The 13,542-nt window shown below is 39.8% G+C and overlaps 2 protein-coding genes and 1 pseudogene across 3 annotated transcripts; 2 read left to right on the forward strand and 1 right to left on the reverse strand.

The window, feature by feature from the left end:
• The first annotated feature begins 3,524 nt into the window (after positions 1 to 3,524).
• Positions 3,525 to 4,086, forward strand: LOC115679891 (50S ribosomal protein L12-3, chloroplastic-like; annotated as a pseudogene).
• Positions 4,087 to 4,654: 568 nt separating this feature from the next.
• On the forward strand, positions 4,655 to 5,924 carry LOC115679872 (40S ribosomal protein S17-4). Of its 2 annotated transcripts, none has more exons than XM_056315237.1 (2): positions 4,655 to 4,795; positions 5,264 to 5,924. In XM_056315237.1, exon 2 carries the CDS (start codon positions 5,274 to 5,276, stop codon positions 5,694 to 5,696), a length of 423 nt encoding a protein of 140 aa, XP_056171212.1. In that variant the 5' UTR covers positions 4,655 to 4,795; positions 5,264 to 5,273; the 3' UTR covers positions 5,697 to 5,924. The 2 variants fall into 2 exon arrangements, with proteins under 2 accessions (XP_056171212.1, XP_030459446.1); XM_030603586.2 differs by having other exon boundaries at positions 4,656 to 4,800.
• A 4,376-nt stretch (positions 5,925 to 10,300) lies between these two features.
• On the reverse strand, positions 10,301 to 12,234 carry LOC115679890 (ribonuclease 3-like protein 3). The gene is made up of 3 exons (XM_030603617.1): positions 11,782 to 12,234; positions 11,283 to 11,429; positions 10,301 to 10,639 (listed from the first exon to the last, which is right to left on the reverse strand). The coding sequence occupies exons 1-3, from the start codon at positions 12,232 to 12,234 to the stop codon at positions 10,301 to 10,303; spliced, it is 939 nt and encodes a 312-aa protein (XP_030459477.1).
• Between the last annotated feature and the right edge of the window lie 1,308 nt (positions 12,235 to 13,542).

The following is a 13,542-nucleotide window of genomic DNA, read 5'->3' on the forward strand; positions in this document are numbered from 1 at the left end:
CATTGATCGAGTTTGCATAATAACTTTTTATGTGATTGGAATGGTGCGTCACCGTGAGAAGCCCAAGTAATTGATGCAAGTTGACTAATACGAGACATTGTCCAAAAAGTCCTAAATCTATTGCACTTTGGTTAAATCAATCCCGAACCTTTCAATTTTGTTAATTGAGTCATAAACCTTTTCGCGTTTTGCCAATTAAGTCAATTTGGCTAATTTTAACCGGAAATCGCTGATATGAATGCCAGTAGTGCCACGTTAAACAGTCGGCGCTGACGTGGCTGGGCGAGAGCCGCGATCAGTCAGGGTCAACCAGCTGTCTCCTATGACCAGCGAAGGTTGGCCGGTGACACTTGCCATGCTTGGAAGCAAAAATAAAGAAAAATAAAGAAAGGAAAAAGAGAAGAAAAAAAAATTCAGAATTTTTTTTAAAAAGATTATAAAAATTGTACACATTAGCGTCGGCTATGCCATGTAAGATAGCCAATGTCCATATCAGCGATTTTCAGCTAAGATTGGCCAGATGGACTCAATTGACAAAACGTAAAAAGATTTAAAACTAAATTGACAAAATTAATGGGTTTATGACTGAATTGGCCAAGGTACAATATGTTTAGGACTTTTTGAACAATTTCCCTTGATTAATGACATGTTGTGATTGCAATCTGGATTGAGTTCAGTAAGCACAAATTACTTGAGATGTCAATTGACTACTTCAAATGAAAGAAAAGCATACTCAATCTCAACGGGAAATACACAAAACAGTCTCTTTGTTTTGATATGGAAAAAACCGATTTAACGATATTAGTATTAATGTATAATTATATGTATTATGGGGTATTTATGTAATTATGTTTATATGTGTACCCTTTTTATGGTGGCTCAACCCTAATTAGGGTTGTATGATATGTATTTATAGGAGTGACTAATTACAGAAAGGGTACACATATAAACATAATTACATAAATACCCCATAATACATATAATTATACATTAATAATTAGTTCGTTGCCCGTCTTACAAAATATGATGTAAAATTATTTCGGATAAAATCCTCATTTGTATAAATTGGACCTACCTTTACTGTATGGTTTTGACAGCTGAAAATATTTACTGTAAAAATGTCATCCTAACCATAATGTAAAAAAAAAAAAACAATGAGTTGAGAAAATAATATGGGGAAGAGACGAATGTGAAATTCGGGTATATTTTGATATATATATATATATATATATATATATATATATCTATATAGAGTACACGAGTCTATTTTTAGGCTTTATTAAATGATTATTTAAGGTAATCAATATCTAGATATGCACAATCAAAATTATATATACAGACAATCTTGAGAGATGCGAATAATCAACAGGAATATCATAGTTATCTCCAGCATAGGAAATAACATAAATATCTCTAACATAATGATCGATTTTCGTGTTTATAATATACTATAAGTATAGCATAACGTCCGTTTCTATTTTTTTTTTCCTTCGTTAAGTCAAAACATGCCGGATTATGTCCCCTGCGGCGAAAGGAAGTTGACTCGCTCAAAATTCTCTTGAAGAATCCTTGCGAGGAAAAGGATGTCCGAAATTCGGATCGAACCAGTTTGTCTTTGTAGCTAGACAAGGATTCTAATTCCACGTGTCTATAATTTGGGACATTGCGTGATCTGTCAATTGAATTTGACAGATCATGTTTCTTTAGGCACCATGAAGCTCCCTCGAGCTTGAAAGGGAGGGAATCTTCTGCTTTTGGGCCAATGTTAGATCACATGGTTAAGTTTAATCTTATGGCAATCATCTTTCGGCGGCTCATTTAATTATGTAATGTCTGTTAATTGATCATTCAAATAAATCTTGGTCAACTAATCTTTTTTGGAATGTCCACGTACTTCCTCCACATAAAAGTTTGTTTGCAAAGTGACCCTTATTCTTCTTTGTTAAATCGAGCACAACTGCTTCTCATATCGATAACACTAGAGTTTCACTCTTATAAGCCATGAGCTGCAAAGGAAAGATATTGTGACCGGTATAATGGTATCTCAATTGTGCAATGCAATAAATTTTCTTCTTCTTTTTTTATTTCTTTTTTCTTTTTTGCAGTAGATGCATTTTTTATAAACAAAATAGTAGGTAATTTTCCGACAAACTGCTGACATGACAGTGATACGATTACTCTTAATAACACGGTACTACAAGTTAATCAGAATTTGTCAAGTTTCAAAAATCAAACCACTAGCTTATAATGAATACCGGTATTTATTGTTCTATGCAAATACAAATAGGCTTGCCAAGAGGGTGGATTGAGTCGGCTTTAGACTGGGACATAATTGGTCCGACTTAAATTGACCAATTTAACCCATTTTGACCCGTTTACAAACTTTTCAACCTATACCCGACCCATAACCAACCCCGTCTCGGGATTCATTTTTAGCATTTTCTCTCCTTATATTATTGCCTTTGAAGAATGGATTACTCCATGGACCGGATCATCAAGTTAGTGAGGAAGCTTGGGAGTCGGGTCATGGACGGGGGCATGAAGATAGTGGTGAAAGTCCGACCCGGGCCATCCACAAATCATGAAGTTATTCAAGCTTTAGTTTTAGGTTAAATATAAACGAAATCTTAATATAATGGTTAGCGCCCATTTAATAATACATTAGTTGATGTGATGTTTTTCAATTTTAATTACCAATTATACAGTTCTAATACCTATACACAAGTACACAAATATAAAGTAATGAAGTCGATAATCATAATAATAAACTCATCAAAAGTAAAGAAAATGTAAAAAACAAAGCCCGTTGCTACTCAACTCTAATGTGCCTCCTCTTAGAGGTGAGCGGTTCCAGGTTCGTACAGGTTCCACCTGATACCTGGAACATACCCATGGGAATAGACTCCTCACTTTTTGGGCAGTAAACCCTACCTTACATATCTTAGAATTTGGAACCTATCATGTCACAGGTTCCGGGGTTCCAGGGACTACTCAGATTCCACATGTATTATTAATTGAACAATTGTAGTGAATCGTCATATTTAATAACCATAACTTGCTGCTATGATCCACTGATCACAACTTATATTTAGAGATACAAAGAATATGAAACACTATTAAGTCATAAAATGAAATCTCAGACTAGTGATTCCAGATTATACATTTATTATCTAATGTCATAAAACACCGCAAGATCACGCGAAGACATAGACCAAGAAAAAATATAAAAAAAAATTGTTTAAGTTTCCAGGTTTCAGGTTTCACATACCTAAAACCTAAAACCTACCAGTCGAAACAGGTTCCCTAATTTTTGGAACTTGGAACCTGAAACCTATCATGCATACCTTGAAACCTGAAACTTACAAATTCTCACCAGTTAAATTCTCATATTCTAGTTTCTACTCTGAAACCATGCTCACCCCTATCTCCTCTCACTCCTCTCCTTCATATTCCTCTCCCAGTCAAAGTCTATCACCTTCTTCTACTCCTTCCTCCTCTCCCTCTTCGCTCTCTCTCTAGCGAGAATGGCAACCACGGGTCTCTCTACACTCACCTCCCGCTCTCCATCCTCTTATCCAACCCCTCTCCTCCACTCACCCACTTAAAACGCAGCCATCCGCCCTCCAATTCCCCTTCAAGCCCTGCCCAATCACTCACCTGACGCACCGCGCCACTACCGCCCGCCCCGTCGCCACCATCGAGGCCTTGAGAAGATCAGGAAGCTCGGCAACAGGATCTCTAGCCTCACCCTCGCAGAGGCCCACGTCCTCATGGACTACTTGCAAGAGAAAGTTGGACCTCATTCACCCAGTGGCGGTGGCCATGGTGCCGGGAGCGGGGGAGAGGCGGGAGGGGGCGGCGGCAGAGGAGAAGACGGAGTTCGACGTGTTGATAGACGAGGTGATGAGCTCCACGAGGATAGCGGTGATCAAGGCGGTGAGGGCACTGATGAGCCTAGCACTAAAGGTGGCGAAGGAGATGACCAAGGGCCTGCCAAAAAGTTCTAGGAGGGATGAACCGATTCACAACCCATTTGTTTTGACCTCTTTATTTTGTAAACTCATTATACAAGCCCGAGAAATTTAGTATGACCCATTTAAATGTTTGTGGGTTATTAATAAGTTTTGGAGCCATTTCGACAAATCTGAATACAAATTGGAATGGAGGAAGCTGTTGCTTCAGTTTCAGTCATATCATATGCAAATACGGATGGGAATGAATACTATTTTTCTTCTGTAGGGCCAGGCCTATAGACTGGGCCCAAAAGAGCCGAGCCCAAAAAGTTCCCTAATCGCCCAGCCCGTTTGCAACATGAATCGGTTATATCCAACCGTTGTTTAGCCAGTAGTCAACCCACTAAGCATATGAGAGGTCTTATTTTCACTTTTTGTGCATTTTATGCTTGATATATTTTGAAATGAATAAACCATACGATTAGTTTTTCATAATTTAGAAAAATTAGAAAACTTTTTTCATCCTCGAAATTTTTAAAAGAAAGAGCACATCTTTTCTAAGAGGAGGCGAACATTATGTCCTCTGAAGGAAGCCAAGGGGGAAATCCGGATAGACTTGGTAGAACCCCATTTGTTAGAAACGAGCCTATCTTAAGACCGCCCGCATCTGATGACAGCCACCCCAATAGAGGGAAACCCTAGCTTCCTCCCTCATTTTTATAAACACGTCAGCAAAGCTCATTCCTTGTGGCAGTCGCGGAGTGCTCCTTAGGATCCGTTCCATCTTCGTCCTCAGTCTTCATCTCCTCTGAACAGCTGAGCCTGACCATAATCTAGCAATAGTAAGGTCGTGGATCCTTTGTCATTCCACTGCAATCTGCTGTGATTAAAGATGGTTGGTTAGGGTTTACTGTGTTCTGCTAGTTTCTGTTTCTTGCAATCACTGGCTCGATTGCGCTTCGAAGTAGTTTTTTTACACGTGAAGCTATTGTTGTTTTAGTAGTTTTCATGGGGTCGGAGGTTTCTGAGTTCTGTGACGTTTTTCATGTTCTTTTTAGTTCAGTCTGGTCCTGGTATTGGATCTTGTTTTGGGTTTGGATTGTAATTATCTGAGGAGTGCCTTTTAGCAATTAGGATTTGAATGCTTAGTTTTCTAGTTGGCTAATATTGTCCATGCAGTAGAAATTTGATGTGCTATATTTTTTTATTCTCTTAATGCTGTAATCTGACGAGTAGTTGCAACTTGCAACTGAGATATGGTAATGGCTGTTCTGTGTTCTTTTGTTATTCACTTATTTACGTCGGAACAGGTAAGCCATCATGGGTCGTGTCCGCACCAAGACTGTGAAGAAGTCCTCTCGCCAGGTTATCGAGAGGTACTACTCCCGCATGACTCTGGATTTCCACACGAACAAGAAGATCCTGGAGGAAGTTGCCATCATCCCGTCGAAGAGGCTCCGGAACAAGATCGCGGGGTTCTCCACCCACCTGATGAAGCGCATTCAGAAGGGACCCGTCCGTGGGATCTCGTTGAAGCTGCAGGAGGAAGAGCGTGAGCGGCGCATGGACTTTGTGCCCGACGAATCAGCCATCAAGACCAACGAGATCAAGGTCGACAAGGAGACTCTCGACATGCTCGCTTCTCTCGGCATGTCCGACATTCCTGGGCTCGTCGAGGTTGAGCCACAGGTTATGATGCCTGCCCAGGCTTTCGGCCGCGGTGGACCTGGTAGGAGGTACTGATTGAGGCCATCCAATTCCTCTTTATTCCTATTACTATGGTGAGTTTGTATAGATGCGAGATCCTGCCAGAGTGTTTCCTTCTAGTGATAGTTTTTAATGATTTTTACGAGTTCCATAGTTACTGGGTTGGCATGATTTTAGCGCCTTGTTCTCCCTCTCTTTGTCCTGTTGGTATTGGCATGAAGTTTACTTCATGGCTTACCATATATCAAATCAATTTTTTTCTAACCGAAGAATTTGGTCGTTGTCAAAGGGTGTCGATATCTTTTGAGGTATGCTACTATTTAAATTAGAACTTTAGGTCGATTTTATATTCTCTCTCGCTGGGATTTAGTTAGTGCTCCACCAGCTTTGACTTGCCAATTCATTGATATGTGTTTCAAGTGATGCGATACTTACCACTTGGGACGTTGAATCGTCACTTTTGTGATCGGTTCTCATCGAGGAAGGCATAGAATTATTCAATGTAGTAGAGTTGGGCCTATGTATATTGTGGCTGCGGAGTTCGAATGCCTTGCAGAAGGAGTTGGATCAGTTTATTAATACATCATCATTGAAGAGATTCTTAGAATCTTGTTTCTTCACATTGTGTAGGCTCGTTTAGGACGGATGACCGTCCCAAATAGCTAGATTTTAGCAACGGCTGCTCGACTGTCACTGGTAATCTGAGGGACGGCCCGTCCTGACCCAAAATGATCCGTAAATACCAATATACGCAGCTAGCTTATAGGCCATGGGCGACAATTAGCACACCGTCACTAAAGGGTATTAGTGACGGTAATTTATGCTTTTAGGGACTATTCTGTCCATCATCTGTTGTTTCTTCTTTATCAGCTAAAAGAAATGGAATGAAATCAAAGAACCTTCTCCACAATGCTTAAGTAATGTCAGATGACTTTACATAAATTCTTTCTATCTTCGTAATTCACTATCTCCTCTTAGTTTTTTCAGGTTACTATCATTCTGGTAGGTACTCTCTCTATCACACGGTAATCTTCCAATGTTTTCCAAAGATACTTTGGCTACTCTGTTCAGTGCAATGTCTTTCTTGGGTTTGTACTCGCCTCTTCCCCCAAGCTATCGCTTACAAATTCAATGAAACTCGAGCTGTCAGTACATGGATCCCCAAAGCTTAATTTCAAACTCTTCTTTTGGCACAGTTCAAATAGCTCGGCGACTGGATGCAGTTTGAAGGGCCGGAGAACTTGTTATCGACTCCAATGAGGTTTTAAATACCTACCGCATATGCAGCAGACAAAATCAAATTGGTCAGCAACATGTCCATAGGCTTCATAAGTAGCAAGTCTTCAGACATACACACACAAAGTGGGCCTAAGCGGGCTTTACCCGACCCATTTCGCTCCGACTTTATTTGGTCCTACCCAAGCCCAAGCTGTAACGTTTAGGCTCGTCCATAAAAAAACATGGGCACACCAACCCCGCCCGCATCAGCCATATATAAATATTCTCAAATTATTTATATAAAGATGAAAAATATTAGATCTGTAAATTGGACGAAAACCAAAATGATCACGTACATGCCTAAAATTAAATAAATAAAATAATATTGACAAACTCTATTTCAAAAAAGTTCTAAAATAGCAAAAGAACGGCCACTTGCGTAAAAGATTTGGGCCTAGCCGACGGCCATGATCAAATTTAGCACTTGTGTTCAAATACATTAAATCCAATTGTTATCATAACTCGAGATATTAGAAGCAGATTACACGAGCGAAATTGTTTCGACGAAGCTTGAGAATGATAGCATGAAATTTCTATGAGATTGCAAACTCGTGTTTATACCTTCCAATTAGAAATTACAATCAATGAAGATAGCATGATAGTTGATTAAACGATATCGTTTAGAGCCTTGCGTACGTCAATTTGACCACATGAATGCAATGGATAATGTAGAATTGCTCGTGAATCTGGAACCGTCCATAGAATTTAAGTAACGACATGTGGTTTTTGATATAATATATCACGAAAAGATAGATAAATGTTGAACAAAAAGTGAACTCATCAATTCATACACCACATTTTGCATAGATTAAACTGCTACAAAGTCTCGAATAGGTATGTTAAGTATTGAATTGACGTGCCGTGATTATTTACCTATATTTTAGCATATTTTGTAATCCCCATTACTGAGGGAAAAGTGTCAGAAAAGTCCTAAACCTTTTGTATTTGTGCCAATTTAGTCCTAAACCTTTTGATATTGTGACAATTCAGTTCTTCCGGCTAATTTTGATCGGATTTTGCTGATGTGAACGTCGGCCGGTCTACGTGGCACGGCCGATGCTGACGTGGACAATTTTTAATAATATATTTAATATTTTTTGAATTTTTTTTATTGATTTTCTTTCTTTTTCCTTTTCTCCCTCCTTACTCCGGCGACCGGCCAGAGGCTGGCCACCAGCAAGGCTCACCCTCGCCATGGTTGGGCGAGGCTTGACCTCCCTAGATCCAGAGAGGTGGAGCCTCGCCCAGCCACTAGTGAGGGCGGTCGGCCACAGGCGACGCTGGCCCTCACCAGCAACGGCGAAGGCAAGCCTCGCCATGGCTGGGCGAGGCTCGACCTCGCCAGATCCAGCGAGGTTGAGCCTCGCCTAGCCACTAGCGAGGGCGGCCGGCCATGGGAGAGGCTTGACCTCGCTAGATCCGGCGAGGTTGGGCCTCGCCCAGTCTTTGGCAAGGGCGGCTGGCCATGGGCGACGCTCACCCTCACCAACGACAGCAAAGGCGAGCCTCACCCATGGCTAACCGCCCTCGCCCAGCCATGGCGAGGCTCACCTTCGCCGTCGCTGGCGAGGGCAAGCGTCGCTCATGGCCGGCGAGGCTGCCCTCGTGGCCATCCAGCGAGTAAGAAGGGAGACGAGGAAAAAAAAAGATAAAGAAAGAAAATTAAAAAATTATTTAAATTTGTTCACGTCAGCGCCAGCCGTACCACATAGGCCGGCCAGCGTCCACGTCAGCAAAATCTGGTTAAAATTAGCCAGAATGACTGAATTGGCACAAAAACAAAAGATTTAGGACTTAATTGGTACTAAAAAAAGGTTTATAACTCAATTGGCACCAATGCAAAAAGTTTAGGACTTTTCTGACACTTTTCCCCCATTACTCATGTATCTTTCATGTGGTTAGACAAGATTCATCTTATAAGGTGAGTCATAGATAAGCCAAAGCGACCACATTATCATGGGACGAATTTACATATTAATTGCATTGCATGAGAGCTCGGATCAAAGGCTCAAATCTACTCGGTATACATTGTAACTGTAAGCTCATAATGTCAAAATACTCCTAAACTTAGGTGACCATAAAATTGAAACGAAAGTTCAATGGTTTGATTAAAATACTACTAACCGTAGGTGAGAATACATGGAGTCTACTCGAATCTCTATAGGGTTGACTCTGAATTAGTGGCCTGATTATAATTATAATAATTTTTCTCAAATATTTTATAGAATTTTAAAAAATTATGACTCATTCGGCTAGTAAGGAAAGCTTAGTGTACTATATCTAATTAAATTTTTTCTTCCAAATGGGTTTTGATGTCGACTAAGTGCCCACTTGGTGAAATACCGTCGGTTGATTTTAAATTTTCCATATGACAAAATCTCGTTCAATAGCCATGCGACCCTTCTCACAATAATTACCTCCAAATTATTTATTTGAGTAGACTATATTTGGCGTCAAGAGCTATTTGAACTGATTTGCTATTGATTACACTCAACCTCTCTAATTCATTCCTATTAGCAATCTTTCTTGGTGCCAACCCAACTTCAAAGTATCTGAATTTTCATAGCTAAGGAATTCGAGTCAATCGAAGAAATTAACAGATTGTGGTGAAACCCTATTATCTTCGCGCATCATATATCTAGTAGTTTACAATAGAGCTAATAAGCTGCCCTCCTATGTTCATTGATTTGAGGTATCAAGTACAACATTTGCCCTTGCATGTTTTGCCCGATCGTCAAACAAATTTTTTCATTAGGCTCTTTGAAAATTTCAGGTATATCTATTGTATGTTATCTCTTCGAGTACACAAATTTTGGGTAATTGGTGCAAGTTAAATGCAATCCAATCTAAATTTGATGGTTTAGTAGGGTTGGGAGTTAGGAAGACAGAATGCCGTAAAGGGGTCCTTTCTAGTTTAATTTGAGATTGTTTGCAATTCCATTTGGTTCTATCTTTGTTGAATCCGATTAAATTATGAGCTAAAAATACGGAATGGAAGGATCTTAGATCTTCTAATTCGTTTCTCCTGTCACATGCATCTTTTCCTGGGAGATTACATAAGGTTCTTAGCTCCTTTGCCCAATTGATGGTATGTATTCTGAAGAATGAAAAACTAGCTAGTATGTAAGTAACATGTTTTACTCATACGTTAAAGCAATTGAGCTGACTCAAAACACGCTCCATGTCCCAATAGCGGCTAGCCTATAGGTGACAAGGCAACGGTTAGTTCACCGTCCCTAGCACACCCTCCTATAGAGTATTCAAGACAATAATTTATGTAAATAAGGACCAGTAAACAAGGATGATCCTGGCCGTTGTCTGTTTTATTGTAGCGAAAAGAAATGAAGTGAGATCTATCAACTTCACGTAAATTCGTTTTTATCATCATGATTCAGTGCATCTTTTAGTTTATTTAAACCACTGTCATCTTCATGGGTATTCTCTCCCTCGCCAAGGAATCTTCCAATGTTCTCTAAAGCATCTTTGGCTGCTCTGTTTAGCGCAATGTCCTTCTTGGCTTTGTACATGCCTCTTCCCACGAGCTGATCGTTTGCGAATACAATGAAACTTGAGCTTTCACTCCACAGATCCACAAATCTCAACTTCAAACCCTTCTTCTGGCACAGTTCGTATAGCTCGGTGACTGGATGCACTTTGAGAGCCGAAGGACTAATTATTGGCTCCAACAAGCTTTGAAATACCTACCACATATGCAGGCAGCACCAGATTGGTTAGCAACATTTTCATGGGCTTCACAAATAGTAACTCTTAAAACACAAAAAACAGCTTGGATTAACAAAATAAAAATGAATATTAAAAAAAAAAATTTATATTAGATGAGCAAAGATTGGGTGGGCCTAAGCGAGCCGGATCAGACCCATTCATCCCCAAATTTATGTGGTCCTACCAGGCCCAAGGTCGAACGTCCATGGTCGTCCATAGAAAACACCGGCTTGCCAACCTCGCCCACACGGGTCAAATGTAGATATTTTCGAACTTATTTATATTAAGTTGAAAAATAGTATATCAGTAAAAAAATACATAAAGTAAAATAATCATGTATAAGTCTAAAATTAAATAAGTAAAATAAGAACGACAAATTTTACTTCCAATAAGCTCTCGAATAGCACAAGCCCGGCCCGCCCACTCGCATAAAAAAATTCGGGCCTAACCCGCCCATGACCGTGATCAATTTTAGTGCGGGTTCTTATGTACACTAATTCCTATTGTTATCATAAGCTCCAGATATCAGAACTTTAAAGCAAATGAATAAGTTTTTTTGGACAAAGCTTGTGAACGAGAGCATGAAAGTGATACGAGAGATTAGAATTTGTATTCATATACCTTCCACACAGTGTCCAGTGAGAAATTGCAATCGATGAAGACGGCACCGATGGTCGATTCCACAACATTGGCCAAAGCCTTGGGCACGTCGATTAGGCCATTGGAATGTACTGGGTAATCTAGAATCGCTCTTTCGAATGCTTGAATCTGGGACACATCCACAGAATTTAATTGACACATAGGTTTTGGTTCAATGTATCAACAAAAGGAAACATACATGTAAAATCTATCCATAGGCAAATTTCACATAAATTAGACTCATTGAGTCTCGAATAATGTCTAGTATTGACTTGGTACGTTTCTCATCGCGTTCGATGACCACATTTTAAGCTATTTAATATAATGAATAGAGATTAGAACGAGTTGACGTGCTTGATAGGATATAAATCGTTTCAGATTCGGTCAAGATCACAGGATTAGTGCCTAATTACGTTGATTATATCTCCCTTTTTAGGATATTTCGTAATCCCCATAATCATTATGATGATTAGCAACTTACTTGATCTTCAAAAACAGGCATCCTATGACGCAGATAGCGATGCAACCCGTGCTTGATCGCCACGCGTGCAAGCTTCTCGGTGTCCACGTTGGCGGCTCGGAGCCGGGTCAGTGACCCGGGCGGCAAGTCCGGGTATCGGAAGTACTGTTCCTTGGCGAACAACAAATTGAGCACCGAATCGCCGACGTACTCCAGCCTTTCGCAGCAAAATGACTTGTCAGCAAACGAATGATGAGTAAGGGCTTCCTCGAGCAATCTTTTGGCATTGAACTTGTATCCCAAGATCTCCTCGACATCGTCAAGGCTCGGTCTGCTCTCGACATGAGTCGGCTCGGGTTCGGAATCGCCTTCTCCCCAGTGTATGTCGAGCTCTCCCATTTCAATGATACGGGCTTCCTCTTGTTCATCCACCTCATGATCAGAAAGCGATTTCTCTTCTTTTGAAGCTTCCATGGCGAACAAAATCAAAATTTCATATGAAGCGGTTATTGGTGGAGGAACTTTTCGAGAATTGTTGCGAACATATATGTGAAGAGTAGAGAGCAAGAAGGTTGACTTTTATTGGCTCATTTTTTGATTTATAAGGAAATTATAATCCGCTAATTTAATCACGTCAGTAATATATTTTTGATGCTTGAAATTTTTCCTCTTTAAGGGGTTATTGGTAAATCTCCTTCAAATTTATTTCTCCTCTGCTTATTATGTTATTAAATATCATGTCTTAGCATCCATTCTTAAATGGGCACAAAAAAAAGTTTATCCTCGCATTTATTTTTTTACTCGAGAAACCATATCCTAGAACTTTCCCCGATCCCCTTTTTTTTTACATTTAAATAAATGCAAAAATTTTCCTTTAAAATATAAAATACTATTCAAATTCAGAAAATTTTAAGTGTATATATATATACGTGTTGTTGTGAAAGTTTCTGAAAAAATCAGAATTATAAAAATCGAAGTGGTCGAGCAACATGATTGATGTTAAGCAATAATTAAAAGTCAATCCGAACAGGCTTTCGAAAACTAAGCAGCTGTTTAAATACTTTCAAAAGTAACAAGATTACCTTATTCGTAGCATGAAATATGGAAACAAAAATCTTCTATCCACTTATGTTCTTTCGGACGGTAAATAAATTTTAAGTCGGGTTTAGTACTTTTGGTATTAATTTGCTTTTTTTTCTGGCTAAATTTTTTTCTTGCCACGTATCACGTAATTTCCACGTAGAAGAGATGCATCACGTATCACGTAATTTTCACGAATGTTTTTTTTTTTCCATCGAAGGTCCGATTCGACACTGGAAGGAAGAAGTCCGGTCGAGCCAAGAGACTTCCAAAAAGAGAGAAAGGCACCGCCATCCAATGTCGGACTATCTTTCAAGGAAGACGATGCACTTTTTTTTTTTTCACGATTTCCATTGCAGTTGGCCCGTTATCGACAGTTCGCACTTTGCTCGTGATTGACAGTGACGCTACATTACACCTTTTTGAATACTGAAAGGCTTGTAGTCTGCATCAGAAGCTTCGTCGATGGCCCCCGCGACGGCGACGCTGCCGAGTTCAGGTAAAAACGCCATTCCCATCCACTTCTCACACGAGACACACGACAGCATCCATTTATACATATAAACACATCAAGAGGAAGGAACAGTGACCCGCACAGATTCACAAAGGAGCAAGAAGATCTGGGTGTGGTGTAGTTTCTTTCTTCTCTCTTCTCTGCATGTTTTCGTCGGCCATTTCTGATAAGTTTCGATCGGAAATGAG

Source organism: Syzygium oleosum, unplaced genomic scaffold (genome assembly GCF_021117445.2).
Source record: "Syzygium oleosum isolate NSW1041296 unplaced genomic scaffold, Sole_v2.1 Sole_v2.10, whole genome shotgun sequence".
Taxonomy (NCBI): domain Eukaryota; kingdom Viridiplantae; phylum Streptophyta; class Magnoliopsida; order Myrtales; family Myrtaceae; genus Syzygium; species Syzygium oleosum.

Bases quoted from the DNA above. Each gene is read 5' to 3' on its own strand.
- LOC115679872 (XM_056315237.1), top strand. From the start codon at position 5,274: ATGGGTCGTGTCCGCACCAAGACTGTGAAGAAGTCCTCTCGCCAGGTT.
- LOC115679890 (XM_030603617.1), bottom strand. From the start codon at position 12,234: ATGGAAGCTTCAAAAGAAGAGAAATCGCTTTCTGATCATGAGGTGGAT. The intron at 11,430-11,781 runs GTAAGTTGCTAA...GATGTGTCCCAG, and splicing joins TGCCTGTTTTTGAAGATCAA to ATTCAAGCATTCGAAAGAGC. The intron at 10,640-11,282 runs GTATATGAATAC...CATATGTGGTAG, and splicing joins CACTGGACACTGTGTGGAAG to GTATTTCAAAGCTTGTTGGA.